The 19,167-nt window shown below is 37.5% G+C and overlaps 2 protein-coding genes across 2 annotated transcripts in view; both read right to left on the bottom strand.

The window, feature by feature from the left end:
• Window positions 1-3,424, bottom strand: part of asun (integrator complex subunit 13 asun) — a 54,823-nt gene extending 51,399 nt beyond the window's left edge. Inside the window, exons 1-2 of the mRNA XM_068384019.1 lie at window positions 3,360-3,424; window positions 80-194 (exon numbers count right to left, since the gene is read on the bottom strand). Of these exons, the coding sequence (XP_068240120.1) occupies window positions 80-194; window positions 3,360-3,424 (180 nt within the window). The remainder of the gene's footprint in view (window positions 1-79; window positions 195-3,359) is intronic.
• A 66-nt stretch (window positions 3,425-3,490) lies between these two features.
• Window positions 3,491-19,167, bottom strand: part of LOC137651253 (uncharacterized) — a 125,257-nt gene continuing 109,580 nt past the window's right edge. The window contains exons 5-7 of the mRNA XM_068384481.1: window positions 5,226-5,407; window positions 4,437-5,121; window positions 3,491-3,735 (exon numbers count right to left, since the gene is read on the bottom strand). Of these exons, the coding sequence (XP_068240582.1) occupies window positions 3,506-3,735; window positions 4,437-5,121; window positions 5,226-5,407 (1,097 nt within the window). The 3' untranslated portion in view covers window positions 3,491-3,505. The remainder of the gene's footprint in view (window positions 3,736-4,436; window positions 5,122-5,225; window positions 5,408-19,167) is intronic.

The raw sequence follows: 19,167 nt of genomic DNA, 5'->3' as shown, positions 1-19,167 counted from the left end.
CTCCTCCATCTATTATCAAATAATTTGTTATGCAATCTTCTGCTTTGCGTTTTTTCCTACCTTTTAATTCTTTCTATACCTTTACTGTCACTTTCTGTACCGGCTCAGGTGTTTCAGTATTTCTATTAGCAATGTTATTTCTAATATCACTTTCATATAGCATTGTATAACAATCCTCTAGGATTTTTATCACTCTTAAAATAAGTTTTGACAATAAGAAGCATTTTAATATAACAATTGAGTTATCCTTCTATAGTCTCTAGACGGTTTAACTAAATAATTTTAAAGAAATTTCCATAGAATGTTTTCTTTTCTTCTACAGTTTCATTATTTCTATTGGAAAAGTTGTATAGAAATCCTCTGCAATTTTTATCACTCCATCTCTTTTGTTGACGTATACATTTTCATCCAATAAAGCAAACATCTGCCGGCCGCCTGTTTCAAGTCTTCTTTTCGTTAACGATGCTTTTTCCTTTCTTTTGTGTTTCCTCAATTATGTCTTATGTTTTAGATTGTTTATTGTTTTGGATAGTTCTGCTAATCTTATATCATCTCTCTTGGATTTTACCCCCATTTCCAATCTTTTCTTTATTAGGTTTTATGATCTTTTCTTATAGTTTTCCTTGATCTTGTTTAGGAACTCTTCCACCGATCACTTGTGCGGATTCCAATAAAAATTTTGTTAAATTACTTACTGTTCATTTCTTCTTCACTTGGTTCCATTCCATCATGTAGCTGGGAGTACATATTTTGTATTGCTAAACTAAACGCATAAGATTTTTCTTTTATTACATGAGTGTTTATTTTCTTTCGTAAAATGATTTTCTTTCTTTCCTTAGATCTAGACAAATTTTGCTTCTCGTCATTCTATGATCGCTTGACTTTAACTTGTTTAACTTTCATTTTTAACTAAATTAACTTTTCACTGAGAATAAAATCCTTTTCGTTTTTCGCTTCTACATTTGGGCTTCTCCATGTCCATTTTCTGTTATATTTTTAACAAAGAAAAGGTGTTCATGATTTTTATATTTTTTTTTCCAGCAAATTCTAAAGCATGTCTCCTCTGTCATTTATTGTGTCTACTCCAATCTTTCCTACAGCTGATTCTCCTCTCTTCTTTTGACACACTTTACATAGAAATCACCCAAAACAAATGCAAGTAGAGTTTTATGTTTTTTCAATATATCTCAAGATCTCCATAACAAAGGTTTTATTTCTTCCTCTGTATTGGATGTTGTTGTTGCATACTTTTGAATTTTCTTCATTTCATACTTTTTATCTAGTTTGAAAATGAGTCATGTAATTCTATCACTAATACTATGAAAAATTTCTATGTTAGGGTTGTGGTAGCCTATTTGGTAACGTCCCTAACTAGCAATCGCCGGACTGGGTTTAGAGTCCCGCTCAAACTCGTTAGTTCCTTTAGTGGCTGCAATCATAGCATTCGTGTGAGCTAAGGCAGGGGGAGGGATTAGGGATGCTTATAGGTCTATCTGCTGAGTCATCAGCAGCCATAGCCTGGCCCTCCCTGATCCTAGGTTGGATGGAGAGGAGAATTGGGCGCTGGTCTTTTGGGCAATTGTCCTGCATGATAGGGCAATGTCACTGTTCCTTGCCTCTACCATTCATGAGCAGCCTTGAAACCTCAAAGATTTTTATTAATAAGAAAACCCACTCCATTTTCTTCGTTCCTTACATGTCCTCTGAAGCAAAAGATATTAACTCGAATATTCACCAGCTCTTCTAATTTCACACAATCATGTGATATCCCAATTTATTTATATCAAGATTTCTGGTAACACAGCAAGATCTTCTTTCCTAGACAGGGTCCTGACGTTGTACTGTGCGTTGCGAATTTCAGTTGCCAAAGGAGGCCGTTCCTAGTCCATATGTATGTATATAGGCTACATATATATATACATACATACATACATATATATATATATATATATATATATATATATATATATATATATATATATATATATATATATATATACACACACACACATTTACTGTATATGTATAAGCACATATCATCATCATCTCCTACACCTACTGACGCCAAGGGCCTCGGTTAGGTTTCGCCAGTCGTCTCTATCTTGAGCTTTTAAGTTAATACTTCTCCATTCATTATCTCCTACACGCTTCGTAGTCCTCAGCATAGTTTCATTTCTAATCCTGTATTACCATTTTACTACCAATATTCTTCTGAGGGCTTTGTTCTTAAATCTACAAAATCTGATGGATATTGTTAAATTGTCATACCATGATTCATGTCCATACAGTAACACAGATCTCACTAAACTGATATATAGCCTGATTTTCACATGTATGTTCAAGCGATTTTACTTCTAAATTTTACATAACGTTGCCATTTTCAATCTTTCAATAAACTCCAATTCTAAAGATCCTATATTTGTGATCAGTTTGTAAATATTTAAATAATTCTACCTCTTTAATCCTTTCTCCACCTAACGATATTTCATCTTCCATTGCATGTTCCGTTCTTATCATCACTGTCTTTCATATATTTATCTTGAGCTCAACCTCATGTGATATTTCTTGCATTCTGGTAAGCAAGATTTGGAAGTAATGAGGTGTTCTGCAATTAAGGACAGCTTCATCAGCATACTCTAGGTCAGCTAATTTCCTGTTACCAATCCTTTCCAATCCTTCCCCTCCATCCCCAACTGTTCTATTCATAACAAAATCCATGTGGATAAACAGATTCCCTTGGAGTACTCCACTATTCACTGGAAATTCATTTGATGGGATTCCATTAACATTAGCTTTGCATTTGCTATGCTCGTGAACAGACTTAATCGTATTGAGACAAACTTGCATACACAATAAATAGAGAACTATAAACCTCTGAAACGACCTACCTACCAACCCTCAGTCAGTAATACTCACAAGGTAGCATAGAAATCATCACACCTATAGGAGGAGGAGGAGGAGGATGAATGCGAGAAGACCTCCTTGCCCTCCAGCGTGGGGAACTATTTCAGGACTTTTTTTCATTACTTCCGTACAAAGAGATCTCAGAAAATTAATTAAACATTTTAAAGACTAACGTTGCATGAAAACTAGTAAGTGCTCATGCTAGACAAATCAGGGTCTACACTGCCATGATGCATTGAATCTTTATTTCTTCTCTCTAGGAAAGGTCAAAGCTACATGAGCTTATGAGGTAAAAATTACAAATATTTTTGGATATAGAATACAAACTATTCAAGTCTTTAGATCACGTTCTACTGACCATTCAAAATAACTTATACTTGAATTATGAACATATCTAAACCAAAGACTATTATCCAAGAATATAAGATGACAACCAAAAATAACACTAGACCTACCTCAGGGGAAAATCTCTGTATACTCTAATTGGAAACATAAGTGCACAATTAGTTGAAGACTTCATTGCTAAAATTTTTTCAATTAAAATCATAAGTACAGTACTGTAATCAAAATTGAGAGCTGTAAAACAATAAGTTACTCAATACTATGACTTACCTGAAATGCAGGCCTCCAGGTACTTTGATTCCATAATGGCTTGGTATGTCATGCCATTGTTTTGGCTGATGGCATCCTGTATCTCTTCACGAAGGAGTTGTTGTTTATCCGAGTTCTTTGCCAGCTCATATGCAGCAAAAGCTAAGGTTGTGGATGAAGTGTCGTACCCAGCAATAATGAACAACACACACTGGGCTATAATGGTGTCATCTTCTAGAACTATTAAAGAAGGAGCAGCCTTTATTCAAACTATCGAAGGTCTAAAAATATTGATAATCAACTATGAACTAGCTAATTGAGTTACTAATTTGTGTTGAAGTGTATAGAACACACTATCATAATCCCTTTTATAAATATACAATAGAATTACCGTTGCATTCAGGTCCACTGCATGGGTCCCCAGTCAAAGCATACAACATTTTGCAAAAGTTGGCCCAAGTATTCACCAGCCTATCTAGTAATAAATCTTACGAATGTATGTGGTTAATTTTCCACCAAGTCATACAAGTATTCACTTAGAAACCCACCAGCAATAAGTCATCAAAAAATTCTTACTGACTAAAGGTAGCAGTTAGCAAATCCCGTTCTTTATTGATTAAAAAAAAAAAAAAAAAAAAAAATCAAGAATTCAAGGTTATCTGAGGTATGACGAGTGTAACAGAAAACAAAACTTTCAATAATATCAGCCTTCGTCAAAGGAATCAATATGGCTTTAGAATTTGATACAGTATACACATAAGATACAAAGTATTATACCAACATTTAACCTGTTAGATGGGATTAGCGTAATTACATCCAATAAAAAATACTAAATGCAAATGAATGTTTTCTTAAATCTTTGTTTAACCATAGCTAACCATATCCATCAATATACAGTAATGCCAATTTGCAACTATACACTAGTAGTAAAGACATCTTACCTTTCTTTTTGGAAGGGTCACCTAAATCTTCCCCTGACTGTGCCTCGAGGAGTAGATCCAAAAAATCTCCTCTTTTAGTTCCTTTCCTTCTTGCAGCTAAAGTCTCTTCAACAACATTCTTAAAGAACTGTGTCTCTTTGGGAAACAGACTGAGCCCTAAAATTGAAAATAATTTCGGAGCTATTCCAAACATAAGGAAAATTATCATCCTGAAGAAACCAATCTCAAAGAAAGGGTCGGCCTTTTTTGGAAATTCGGCATTCTCATCAACAAGCGAATTGCATTCTACTCCAAAGGCACAAGAAGCTATAGTGTCGATGGTAAACCTTCCAAAATTATGCTTCATGTTTACAAATGGTTTCTTTGTACTCTCTGCTAGACTATAAGCCACAAGAGCATCTGCTTTCTCACAAACAAGGTGAAACAGGTTTTTCATTTTCCCCGAAGTAAATGTTGGAGACATGATTGCTCGCAATTTTTTCCATTGCTCTCCATTTACATTTGTAAGCATGTCATTCATGCACTGATCATTCTTATTTGGAGATTTGAAGACTTGCCGATCTGTGAAGTGGTCAAAGTCCTTGATAAAAATACTTCTTATCATCTCTGGCTCACATACGTAGAGAAAAGGAGAGAGCATCATATACCCTCCAGCCAACCCATTTCTGGAGTATTTCTGGTAAACCTATTAAGAAGAGAAATGAATACTCATGGAATGAAAAGATTGATTACATATGACCACGCAGTTAAACAGCAACCGAGTCAAGAGTTATTTCCACAGACACTCACCTCAATATCAAACATCCACCGTCCTTGCTTTGTGGATCCAATTCTGTCAAGATGACCTAGGAGGGGGGTTATGGGCGGAGTTAATATCCCACGTTTTGCCCAATAACTGTATTTATGTCTGCCATAGAGCCACACAGAAACCACGAAAAGGACCAGCAGGGACACTGTTACCATGAGCATTTCTGGAATAGAAACCCATAAAAACAATTGATTAATTATGGTTTCAAAGAGCCTATTTGAAAAATGGAAAACAATAAAGCCCATAACAGAAGTTTTTAAAACTCCTCTTATAATCCTCATATTTTCTACACTAAATACTGTTTTTTTTTTTTTTTTTTTTTTAACGTAAGATGTATTTTCATTTACAATTAAATTCACAGAAATAAATTTCAAATTACACGGTATGCATTTTCTAGCCTGCATTTAATAAGGTTGTAAGGCTTTTTCATAAAAGAATACATTCTTTGAGCTTTTCAACATATTATTCATCTGCTCCATAAAAGTTTCCTGCTGTGTTTTTTAAAACTAGTTTCATGACAGTTATTCTTAGCACCAGTACAGCTATTAGTCATTCTACTTTAGCTCAATTGTTTCATCATTCTAAACCGATTATTTTCTCTAAATTATACACTCATAATTGGTAGTCATTTCGATTTTATCTGTTTGAACAGTCAATTGTATTTTACAGAACACCTGTACTGCTTCCTTTTTTCACCAAGTGTTGTCCTTACAAATGCCTTGCGAAATACAATCCTTCAGAAATGGTCTTTGAAAGCTCAAATATCATCTCAGTTTGTTTCTGCGTACAACCTCAACCTTTTTCCCCCATCTATACTCAAGATCTACAGAATTTAGTAGTCTTAATTTCCTTCATGCACTCCAATCCTAATTTCCCCAGAGAATTCAAGTTTCCTTGTTACTTTCCTTACTTCACCTTTTGTAGTTCACCCCTTTGCTTGCCCAACTATCATTTGACATATATGTTGTTTTATATCTATATGAATAAGTTTTCATTCCTTTACATCCATCTTTCTAGTTTCCATTGAACACCCCACAATCTTCTTGGTTACATTTGCTCATAACTTTCTCCTTTTCACTTTGAAACTTTTACCCATTTCTGCAATTTCTTTCTACTATCTACAACAGCTACTGCGTAAACTGTAAACATCAGTCATTCCACACTCTATTCATAATACATTTTCTCAATGGACAACTTTACATCTACATCTACTGAGCTCCATCTGACAGTTTTCATAACTCTACCCATGAACCCATTCGAACAGCTATTGATGTGGGGTAGGCATAAATACTTATAGTATGATGTAAATTTCTCAAATTTTACAGTTTCCATATTATGTTAAGTCATTTCATTGTTTATAAATAAGTTCGGTCTTTGGCAGGAGTAAATGTTGATTGCCCTCTTCATAAGAGTTCGGTGATAACCTTCACCCCTCCTCTTTCGTTAATTAGTGAATGGCCATTAACTTTTTTGTTTACTTTTTTTTTCGAGTGTTTGGTCTTTAGTGAGAGCCGTGGACGAGACTACTGCTGCCTGGAATCAGGAGTTCGGACCCTACCTTGATCACAGACGTGGATCCTAATTTAGCAGCAGTTGGTGAATGCTTTTTTTTTCTTTCTCATAAGGAATTGTGCCTTTGGAGGATTATTTCGCTGGTGTCTTTGAGCCACCCGCGGTAAATTGTACACTTCTTTGGATCACGGCCCATGTATGCAGGGGTATTGTCACCTGCGATAGCCACCTCGCTTGTTACGTCCTGCAAGTGTATGTGTCACTTGCGACCTTCGCTTTGTGTTATTTTCCCCGCCTGAGGATCCTGCGGGAAGACGGTGCCGTCGTTCCGTCCCGGCACTGTTGGAGGTACTATTGCCGTGATCAAAGAGCGTCACCACATCTGTTACGCTGCTCGTCTGTGGACCAAGGGTCCGTTAGGAAGAACGTAGGGAGTCATAACCCAGGTAAAGTTACGATCTTTTCATTATCGTTATGGATATGCCCAGCCCGTTTTCCTGGTGTTAATGATACTCCCTCTGATGCTGATGAACGTTCGTCCCCCCTCTGCCATCTAATCCATGTATGGATAAGTACTGTTAAGTTATTTCACGAATAGTTAATACAGTGTTAAGATATATACATGTATCTATAAATCATGACCCCCAGCATAATTCTTTTATGTGAATGTATTAAAGTATTTATGCATTTAATGTGGTATGTGTATTTGTATGCTGTCTCGGTAAGTTTTATTATTTAGTATTGGGTTTAGCCTTTAACGTTTGTGTGTAGGTAGGTAATTTTAAGGTTTTCTGCCTTTTCATTTCTCCTGTCTTCCTTCTGCCTATCCGTTTAGTAATGTAATAGGGTAGTGGTTTGTTGAAATTTTGGGCCCAGCTTAATATATGAGCCATGCTTTTGATCTGTTTAGTTTTTCTATGCTAGGGTTTAGATTATTAGCTATAGGTCAACCTTGTGTATTTAGAGGACTCAGTATATTAGTCCTCCAGGTCATTTTGTAACCCATCGGTGTTTGTCTTAGCTTTATGTTACTCCTGATACCAGGTTGAATTTATTTAAGTGTACTGTAATAAATGTTGTAAGATTTTTCCAGTGTTTTTGTTCTGTCTTCCCTCAGTTCACCGAGTTACATAAATAATGTACTGCCTATGACTCCTTTAAAAATTAAAGTTTAAAGAACCAGAACTACGGCCTACACAGGTCGTAACAAGTGGCGACCATGACAGGATCGTACGCAGGTGTACTCGGTGTTTGGGGGAGCAGTTCAGCTCTGGAGGGATGTGACAGTAATTATTGTTGATATTTGATTTTTGGTTTAGTTGCTTTCCTTCCCCATAGGATATTATTTTAATTAAAATGGAGGACTTTACTTTTGACCCGTCGGAATTCTTGGGTTCGGCTGATTGTTTAAAATATTTAGGAGTTTTGACAAGGGCTTATTTGGTACAGTGTGCCCGGTGGTTGGAGATCCCTCATAAGTCCTCTGACACTCGGGCCAATTTGTTAAAAATGGTTAAGGAAAAAGTGTCCCAAGGTTTGGCTGAGGGCAATGAGGTAGCTAGAGCCCTAGCCAGCGATTTTGAGAGTGGCACTGATTTTGGGTCAGACCAAGAGGGATCCATAGTCGATGATGTTAGCTTAAATCCTGGTTTGTCCCTGTTCGCTGATCCCCCTGCAGTAAAGGTTATGTATGAAGGTCCGGCCAATTTTCCTACTCCGGCCAGGACTTTTAAAAATGTTAATATTTCAACTAACACCTTTTTAGCTGACGAGGCTGTGCCCAACCATATAACACCGTCCGCTCCTGTATTGGCCCAGGGGCAGGAGGAGTTCCATATAATTTGTAAGAGAATTGAGTTATTGAAGCTGCAGTTTGAGGAGGACGAGAGGGCCCGGAAACATGAGATTGAGTTGCTCAAGCTTAAGCTTGAGTTGGCCAAGGTGCAAGGGTCCCCTAATCATTTTAATTCTCCCTATAGCTCATCATCAGACAAATTTAATATTTCGGCTGCACTAAAGTTAATTCCAATTTTTTATGAGGGGAGCATACCAGAATTTTTTAAAGCTTTTGAGAGGGTTGCCACCCGGTTGTCTTGGCCCACAGAAATGTGGACGGTACTCATACAGTGTAGATTGACGGGCAAGGCACTCCGGGTGTATAATGCATTGGAAGAGGGCCTTCCCAGAGATTATGACAAAGTAAAGGCTTTGGTTCTCAGGGCCTATGATTTGGTCCCTGAGGCCTATCGCCAGAGATTCCGAACTACTGGCAAGCCCAATTCTATGTCTTATGCTGAGTACGCTCGTCTCAAGGAGGAGCAGTTTGACAACTGGCTGAAAAGTCGTCAAGCTGCTTCCTTCTCTTCCTTGAGGGAACTGATGGTACTGGAGGAGTTTAAGAGGGTGTGTAGTAAAGAATTGAGGGTTAACCTGGAGGACACTAAAATTTTAACTTTATCCAAGGCGGCTCAGGTAGCTGATGAGTTTGTCCTGACCCATCGGGCTGGGTCAGGTAACTTCTCGTCCTCATACCCTAATAATAATAGTAATTTGTCTTCTAAGTCAAATAACCCCTTTAAAAACCAATCTAGTACCCCAAATAGTAGCATGAGCAATCATGTTGGTAGTGGCCTCAGAAAGGATTCGAGTGGTGGGCACACTCTGGTTTTTTTCTAACCGTGGCAATTCGGGTAAAACTAATCAAGTTAGAGGTAATTGCTTTTGGTGTAATAAGCCAGGGCATCGACAAGCTGAATGTAGAGCCAGGAGCCATTACCTCCAAAAGAATCAAAATAAGAATCAAAATAATGTTAATCAGCCTACGCCAATCTCGCTAATTTCAAATAATTCTATTTCAGAGAGTAAGAATGGTAAAACTGTTGATCCCCAGGTTAGTAGTGAACCAGATGTAGGTAAAGTAAAACCTGTATTGTGTGATTCCACTGGTAATTTATGACCATTTAACAAATATGTCTACCCAGGAAAATTGAAATCTGAGACCTCTACACTTTATGTTAAGTTCTTGAGGGACACAAGATCCGCTAGATCTTTGGTGTTGGCAGGGTCCTTGTCTAACTTAGTTCCCTATACAGGAGAATATGTGGTCCTGGGAGGATTTCCCGATACGGTGGTTTCTGCTCCTTCCCAGGGTATCACAAGGTTACCGAGCTGGCGGTAGTTGAGAGCCTGCCGATACCAGGAATAGACGGAATCCTTGGGAATGATATGTTGAATGCAGAGGGGCAGGAATTATTTCCTATTGTTTCTGTCACGGCGGGCCCTGTGGCAATAACTACTCGAGCCCCTGCAAAGCGTGCAGCGGAAGCTGATAATGATGATGACCTAAATTTAAGTAGTTTAGAAGTAGAGGTAGAGAAGCCCGGGCTAGTAGAAGGTAGTAGTAGTAGCAGTAGTAGAAGGTAGTAGTAGTAGCAGTAGTTCTAGTTTTGGAATGTTTAAATTATTGAAATCTGATTGTGACCGTCTCTCTTTCATACAAGCCCAAAAAGATGAATTTTCATTCGAGTTAGGTAATACGGACGATTTGACCAGGCCCAGGTTTGTGGTTTTGAAAGGATTGTTGTATAGGGTCAGTCGTCCCCCAACTCATCAACTAAATGTGACTTCTTGTTTGAGACAAATTGTCGTACCTACCAAGTTTAGGGAGGCTGTGTTAAGCCTTGCACATGAGGACTCCTTTTCTGGCCACTTAGGCTTAAGTAAAACTTTTTGTAGGTTGAGTAAATGTTTTTGGTGGCCAGGAATGAGGTCTTCGGTGAAGAAATTTGTAAGAACTTGTGAAGTGTGTCAGGTGATGGGTAAATCCAATCAACCTATTCCCAAGGCTCCTCTTAACTCAATTCCTTCAATTGGAGAACCCTTTGCAGAATTGGTAATTGATGTGGTAGGACCTCTGCCTAGGACGAAGTTAGGGTTTACGCATCTCCTGACCATAATGGATAGAGCATCACGTTTTCCTGAGGCCTTTCCAATGAGGAAAATAACCTCAAAGGCTGTCTTTGACAAATTAGTAGAGTTTTTCTCCAGGTATGGACTGCCTTGTAAAATTCAGTCAGATTGCGGCTCGAATTTTACAAGCAGGGTATTTAAGAGTAAGTGTGCTGAACTGGCCATTCAGCACATTACCAGTGTACTATACCATCCTGAGAGTCAGGGTGTGGTGGAAATATTTCACCAGACCCTTAAGTGAATATTAAAAAGATATTGTTATGAGCAAGGAGAGGATTGGGATAAGGGGCTTCCCTTTGCTCTCTTTGCCATAAGGAATTTTCCCAATTCTTCTAATGGCATTGCTCCCTTTGAATTAATATTTGGGCAGAAGGTTCGGGGACCTTTGGATATCTTCTATGAATTGCTCGAAGCAAATCAGAGAGGAGAACGTACAGTGGGAGAAGTTGTTAGTGAACTTAAGTCCAAGTTAGCCGTAGCTTGGAAGTATGCCAAAGATAATTTGTCTGCTTCCCAAGCTACGATGAAAACCAAATTTGACCAGAAGTGTAAGGTACGTTCATTTGAGTCAGGGGACTTAGTTTTAAGCACAGACCCAGACAACTTCCTTGAACCCAGGTACAAGGGCCCCTGGAAGGTGTTGAGAAAGTTGTCCGAGGTCAATTATGAAGTTGAAGCCCCTGGAACTCAACGTAAATGTAAAATTTTCCACATAAACAGGTTGAAATCTTACTCTTCTGATAGACGGGATCCTTTGGCCATTGTTTTTGAGCCAGTTATGAGTGTGGTTGCACCTGCTGAGGAAAACTTGGAAGATGGTTTGGACCAGGTGCCTTCAGATGCTCTAGGTAATAACTTGCAAAATTTAGGTGTATTAAAAGAGGGGTTAGAGCATCTGGAGGCACGTCAGAAACAAGATATACTAAGCCTAATTATGGAATTTTCTGACTTATTTCAGGACTCTCCAGGAAGGACGAGGCTGCTCCAGCATGATGTTGATGTTGGGGACGCTTCTCCGGCTAAGCAAAGCCCGTATCTCCTCAGTCCAGAGAAGCGTGCCATTGTGGAAGACGAAATTAAATACATGCTGGAGCACAATCTCATACAACCATCAGTAAGCCCATGGAGTTCTCCTATAGTCTTGGTGAAGAAGCCTGATGGTAAATATCGTATGTGTGTTGACTATAGGAGGGTAAACTCGGTTACTAAAAATGATTCCTTTCCTCTTCCCCGTATTGAGGATTGTCTGGACCTGATAGGTCCTGCGAGGTTCATTACAAAATTGGATCTGTTAAAGGGGTATTGGCAGGTCCCCCTATCTGGCCGTGCCCGTGAAATTTCAGCATTTGTGATGCCCTCAGGGCTTTACGAGTGCAAAGTAATGCCCTTTGGGATGAAGAACGCTGCCTGTACTTTCCAGCGTCTGATGAACAGGGTGATTTGTGGCCTGGAAGGTACAGAAATCTATATAGATGACTTGGTGGTACACAGCAACGACTGGCGGACCCACCTGGTAAGATTAAGAAAGGTTTTTGAGGCACTTAGGGCCGCCGGTCTTGTTGTGAATCTGGGTAAATGTAACTTTGGGAAAGCTAAAGTTAGTTATTTGGGTCACGAGATTGGCTTGGGTAAAGTTGCTCCTAAGCAAGCCAATCTCGAGGCCATAGTTGCTTTGAAGAGACCGTGTAATGCCAGAGAGGTTCGTAAAGTGCTGGGTATGTTGGGATATTACCGTAGGTTTGTCCGAAACTTCTCTGACCTTGCACAGCCTCTAACTAATTTATTGAAAAAAGGGCAGAACTTTATATGGTCTTCTCGGTGCGAAGAAGCATTTTAAAACTTAAGATGTTACTTGTGTCTAATCCAATATTGGTTTCTCCCAATTTTCAGAAGCCATTCATTATAGCCGTGGATGCCAGGGACGTAGGAATTGGGGGAGTCCTCTTTCAAAGGAGTGATGATGGTGAAGTACGCCCCTTATCTTACTACAGCCGTAAGTTACTAGAGGCGGAAAGAAAGTACTCCACCATTGAGAAAGAGGCTCTGGCATTGGTGCAGACATTGGTACATTTTAAACCATATGTAACTAACTTTTCATTCCCTATAGAAATTTGGACCGACCATAATCCGTTGGTATTCATTGAACGTATGAAGGGATCAAACCAGAGGATTCTGCGTTGGGCCCTTCAGCTACAAGAGTTCAATTTAATTATAAAACACATTAAAGGGGTGGATAATTACATCCCGGATGCTCTCTCACGTGTCTAAGTTTTGATCTCTCCCTCTGTTTCTTGGGACCCTCTCGGTACTCTGGTTGCATGTGTTGAGGATACATCCATGTTTCGAGGTATGTATATATTGAGCTCGGGCAAAAGGTTTGTACTCTTGTAAATTGTTCCAGGACCTAGGTTGGTGTGGATAATTCTAGTTTTTTTTTCTCTTTGTGTGCCTACTAAAATTTATTGTTGACAGGTATAGGATTGAATTTCTGTCCAAATGTTTGGTGATGTATTTAAAACTTGCTATGCTCTTGTCCTTTTGTTTAGGTTTAAGATGTTTTTACCTTGTGATTGGTTTATTACTGTAGATACTACGTTTAAGGCTCATTATGTTCTTTTTTTTATTGGTTTAAGATATTTTATCTTATCAGTGGTTTGTAGTAGCTTTAGAGTGTTCCCTTAATTTTCTTTTGTTTTTGTGGCCCTGCATTTTCTGATGTTTTGTCCAGCCTTGTGGCTTATCATTAAAAAAAAAAAAATTTTGCATTTAGTGAATGAAAATTATTTTTCTTGGGGGAGGAAGGTGTTATGTTAAATTAAGTCATTTCATTGTTTATAAATAAATTCGGTCTTTGGCAGGAGTAAATGTTAACTGCCCTTTTCATAAAAGTTCGGTGATAACCTTCGCCCCTCCTCCTTCGTTAATTAGTGAATGGCCATTAACTCTTTTGGTTACTTTTTTTTCGAGTGTTTGGTCTTTAGTGAGAGCCGTGGACGAGACTACTGCTGCCTGGAATCAGGAGTTCGGACCCTACCTTGATCACAGACGTGGATCCTAATTTAGCAGCAGTTGGTGGACGCTTTTTTTTTCTCTCTCATAAGGAATTGTGCCTTTGGAGGATTATTTCGCTGGTGTCTTTGAGCCACCCGCAGTAAATTGTACACTTCTTTGGATCACGGCCCATGTATGCAGGGGTATTGTCACCTGCGATAGCCACCTCGCTTGTTACGTCCTGCAAGTGTATGTGTCACTTGCGACCTTCGCTTTGCGTTATTTTCCCCGCCTGAGGATCCTGCGGGAAGACGGTGCCGTCGTTCCGTCCCGGCACTGTTGGAGGTACTATTGCCGTGATCAAAGAGCGTCACCACATCTGTTACGCTGCTCGTCTGTGGACCAAGGGTCCGTTAGGAAGAACGTAGGGAGTCATAACCCAGGTAAAGTTACGATCTTTTCATTATCGTTATGGATATGCCCAGCCCGTTTTCCTGGTGTTAATGATACTCCCTCTGATGCTGATGAACGTTCGTCCCCCCTCTGCCATCTAATCCATGTATGGATAAGTACTGTTAAGTTATTTCACGAATAGTTAATACAGTGTTAAGATATATACATGTATCTATAAATCATGACCCCCAGCATAATTCTTTTATGTGAATGTATTCAAGTATTTATGCGTTTAGTTTAATGTGGTATGTGTATTTGTATGCTGTCTCGTTAAGTTTTATTATTTAGTATTGGGTTTAGCCTTTAACGTTTGTGTGTAGGTAGGTAATTTTAAGGTTTTCTGCCTTTTCATTTCTCCTGTCTTCCTTCTGCCTATCCGTTTAGTAATGGGGTAGTGGTTTGTTGAAATTTTGGGCCCAGCTTAATATATGAGCCATGCTTTTGATCTGTTTAGTTTTTCTATGCTAGGGTTTAGATTATTAGCTATAGGTCAACCTTGTGTATTTAGAGGACTCAGTATATTAGTCCTCCAGGTCATTTTGTAACCCATCGGTGTTTGTCTTAGCTTTATGTTACTCCTGATACCAGGTTGAATTTATCTAAGTGTACTGTAATAAATGTTGTTAGATTTTTCCAGTGTTTTTGTTCTGTCTTCCCTCAGTTCACCGAGTTACATAAATAATGTACTGCCTATGACTCCTTTAAAAATTAAAGTTTAAAGAACCAGAACTACGGCCTACACAGGTCGTAACATTCCACCAATTCTAATATTCTTCTACTGACTGAGATGGTTACCAAATGTTACCACCCAGGTCACCATTGTATTTGCAAGAGGGATAATAATTCGTCCTTTTACAAAAGAAATCATAAAGAGATGTGAGAATGAATTTCAAAAGGACTGGAGCAAATATGTGTACGTGCTGTGCAGTGAGTAAAGGCTAAAATGCAGGGAGCGAGACTGAAGAGCTAAATATTACTATATGAATTTAGAGGTAAACAATGTTCTGGGAGTTACAGCTGGGGAGTTTAAGGGGGGCAGCCGGTTAATGCCATTTTTTAAGGACAGGACTTTGACATTCATACCACTTAATAAGGGTACTTAGGACATCTCAAAACTGCATAGGATTTTTGCCTCTGAACTTCAGTTTGCGACACCAGCGCGATTTATCCTGGAAATGAGTGTTTTTCAAATTCTATCTCCTCCTTTCATAATTAATATTAAGACCTGGGATTACTACCCTATATAGACCTGCTGTAGACCTCCAGTCAAATGAAGAGTTTTTTCTAAAAGAAAATTTTTGCTAGATGTGATTTTTTTTCATTATGGTGAAAAAATAAGCCCTATAAATCAGGGGAAAATATTTAGAAAAAAAATAGGAAACAAAAATTGGAAGAAAGGGCTTCTTTTTATTGTTTTATCGTGTCTTTCTAAGTTATATAGCAAATTAAAACTAAGGGAGAAGATAGAATTTTAATGTCAATAAGTATCGTTTTGAGATTCGGGCGTTTGAAGTTTTCTTTGTTTTTTTACAAAGACAATATTAATAAATAATGATTATTATGAATTTTATGTTCTTTCTTGGATACTAATAAACCAAAACAATGTTATTTATCATAATTTAATCATAAATAAAGATTCCTTAGCTAAATATCTTGCTTCTTCAGGCTCCTGTCAAGCATGGCGGCCGCTCCTCCATCCACACTACTCTTTCTCTCTCCCTCACTAACTCCACTAATATCACCTATATTACCCACTTCTGAACTCTTATCAGAGCCAATTATCTCCTTCCTTATGTTAGCGACATGTTGAAATTGTCTTTTCCTCTATAGTATGATGGAATTCTTGCCGAAACCAAGAAAAAACAGACGTAAAAATGAGTGAATGTCAGAGTTCAAACTCAAATGTGTACTCTCCCTGAGTTTTGTGTTAGCACTGAAGACCCAAGGGTGTAATACTTCGTCTTGTGACTCATGGAATCTATTTTCTTTATATTAAGGGGACCATCCACTATTTCAACCATTTTTTTTCCTAATAATTCAAAATACACGATTTTAATATATGTTTTAGACATATATAATACCTTCATCATATAAAAATTTCAAGTCCTTTGATCAAAACCTTTATGATTTATTAGCAAAAATCTTGATTTAAAAAAAAATTAGATATATTTTTCTCCACTAATATGTCACCAATTATATTGAAAATCATGCCATCAAAACTTCTTTATAAATCGAATAATTCTGTGTGCCAGATTTTCAGTTTTCCTTTTTCTTTGTTTTAATTAATTTTTTTCTCAATTTTCTTTGTCTAAACGTAAATTAATCATGAAAAAAAGAAGAAAACGAAAATCAAAATTCTGTTACACAAAATTGTGGGATTCTTATTCCTCTTTTCAATGATATCTTCCTAAAATTGAACAATGAAGTGAAAAAACTGTATCTAAGTGTGAATAAGTATGTTTTTGAGTTATGAGCTCCCAAAGATTTGCTATAAATTTTCGCTCTTTTCTTTTAGAAAATCAAGATAACATTATCATAATAATATTACTTTGTACTTTTATTGTTTATTCCAACATGAAGGCTCCCTAAACGAGGTATTTAAACCTCAAGTTTACTAATACAATTGATGTAAGGGTGTTATGAGTTGCAAGCGGCCTCTCATTGTTGCCAGAGATTTAGTTAGAATGTTCCAGCTTTGTATGCTTTTCATGTTTCTCACTCTTCTTGGTTCTTTTTTGTTGCTCTCTGCTTATTTTTTGGGCCTTGCTATAAAGTTTATGAGGACGTTGTAAAATTGCAATGTACATATGAACTGCAAGTAAACAAACACACATGCAACGTAACTTCTATACGTCTTTGGAAACTCAGGCTGGTCTTCTCGTAGACTGCAGTTTGCTTTCGCCTACCCTCTACCAATGCCTTCCATACCTGCCAGACGTAAAAGATTCAAAACATAAGTGAAAAAATCACTATATATGTACAAAAATAAACACGCAAAGACAATTCCGTCAAACTCAGTCATGCAGACGACGCAGTAAGGATGACTTCATCATTTAAAGACTGCTTTATCTTCATTATTTATAAAAATAATCGGCTGAAACTTCTGGAGAGCATGTACAACATGTTTCTGTATACATAGAAAGAATAAAACGATTTTTTATTTATTGAAGTTGTTATATCAAACACCATAGCGGACGGTCCCCTTAAAATGTTATGATTATCAAAATTTACAATAACAAAAGAAATACTGTATTTTCTTGTAGGGATCAATGTTTTCAGCTTATTGGGTTACTTTTATTAATTACCCTGTAACTATGAAAGCAAGAGGAATTTTGACAAATTATTTTGTATACACATTCTCCATTGCCATACGAAGCTCAGGGAATTTTTTCAGGATTTTGTGTTTTTTGTCCTATACACCCATATAGTGGCATACTGGCCGGGCCCCTTAAAGAAAGACACACAAGGGACTGTTGTACTACTTTTAAAGAGAGTACTGCTAGGCCCAGTCTTATTCTTTATCTATACTCTTGAGTCTATTGGGCTATCAAAAGTACTACAGAGGTTGCACAATTTTACTTCTCCATAAATGACATTGATGATACTTCAGAAACTTTAAACCAAATTTTTACCAGTGTTAGAGAATGGATGACAGTTAAACAACTAAAACTAAATGAAAATAAAAATGAGTTTATACTGGTTGGGAGGTAAAAGAGCTTCAGAAAGTGGGGTGACATCCAAATAAATATTAATGACAACTTGGTCCCAATATCTAGTAAAGTTTGTGACTTTGTGGTATCTCTTGACTGTAATTTGTCTCTCAATGCTCAAATGATTAATGTTGTAAGAACAGCTGGATATCATCTTAGAAACATTGTTTTGTAAAGAAGTATCAGGATGAATATACTGTAAAGAAACTGATGATAAACTGTGTCAGTGCCAGGATTGATCACTGCAACTTCGTCAATTACAATCTACCCAAAGTGGAACTTGAGAAATTACTAAACATAGTAAACAGAGGAGCTAGACTGATAAAAGATTTCCCAGCCAGAGAAAGGATTACTCCTATTCTGATTAGATTATACTGGCTGCCTATTAAAGCTAGGTAGTATCTATGTTGACCAAAGCATCAGTCACCTATTGAGATACTACTGTTATAGAGTTATTAGGTCTTTTGACTGGCCAGACAGTACTACATTGGACCCCTCTCTTGTTAGGCTCATGTTACCTTTGCCTACACACACATTGAATAGTCTGGCCTATTCTTTATACAATCCCCCCTTTCCTCATACACCTGACAAAACTAAGCTAACCACACAATTCTTCTTCCCTCAAGTGGTCAACTACTGCACTGTAATTGTTCAGTGGCTACTTTACACTTGTAAAGCTAGAAGAGACTCATCAGCTATGGTAAGCAACTCTTCTAAGAGGACACCTCAGAATCTAACAATTGCTTTTTAGACTTGGGTAGTGCCATGGCCTCTTTACTATTGTCTTCCACTGTCTTGGGTTAGAGTTCTCTTGCTTGAGGGTAAACTCAAGGGTACTAATTTATCAGTTTCCTTATTTCCTTCCTCACTGGGCCATTTTCCTTGTTGCAGTCCTTGTGTTTATAGCATCTTGCTTTTGTAACTGGGGTTGTAGCTTAGCTTAATAATAATAATAATAATAATAATAATAATAATAATAATAATAATAATTTGAGGATGTAATAATAATAATAATAATAATAATAATAATAATAATAATAATAATAATAATAATAATAATAATAATAATAATAATTTGAGGATGTTTATTGGAATTCGGTAAACTTACAGTTTCACCCAAACTTAGATATCCGATATAAAAATATATTTTTTTCTATGGTAAATAGCATGTTTTCAACGAATTTTGTTTTTATTTCTGCAGCAAATGAACAGATTTAGAGGTACAGGGGCCCCTTAATAACTACAATAATTGGGTTCTTCAGTGAAAAATCAGGTTTTTTGGGCGGGA

Source organism: Palaemon carinicauda, chromosome 12, assembly GCF_036898095.1.
Source record: "Palaemon carinicauda isolate YSFRI2023 chromosome 12, ASM3689809v2, whole genome shotgun sequence".
Classification (NCBI taxonomy): Eukaryota; Metazoa; Arthropoda; class Malacostraca; order Decapoda; family Palaemonidae; genus Palaemon; species Palaemon carinicauda.
The sequence above is the reverse complement of the archived record's forward strand: the minus strand, read 5'-3'. Positions and strand labels throughout refer to the sequence as shown.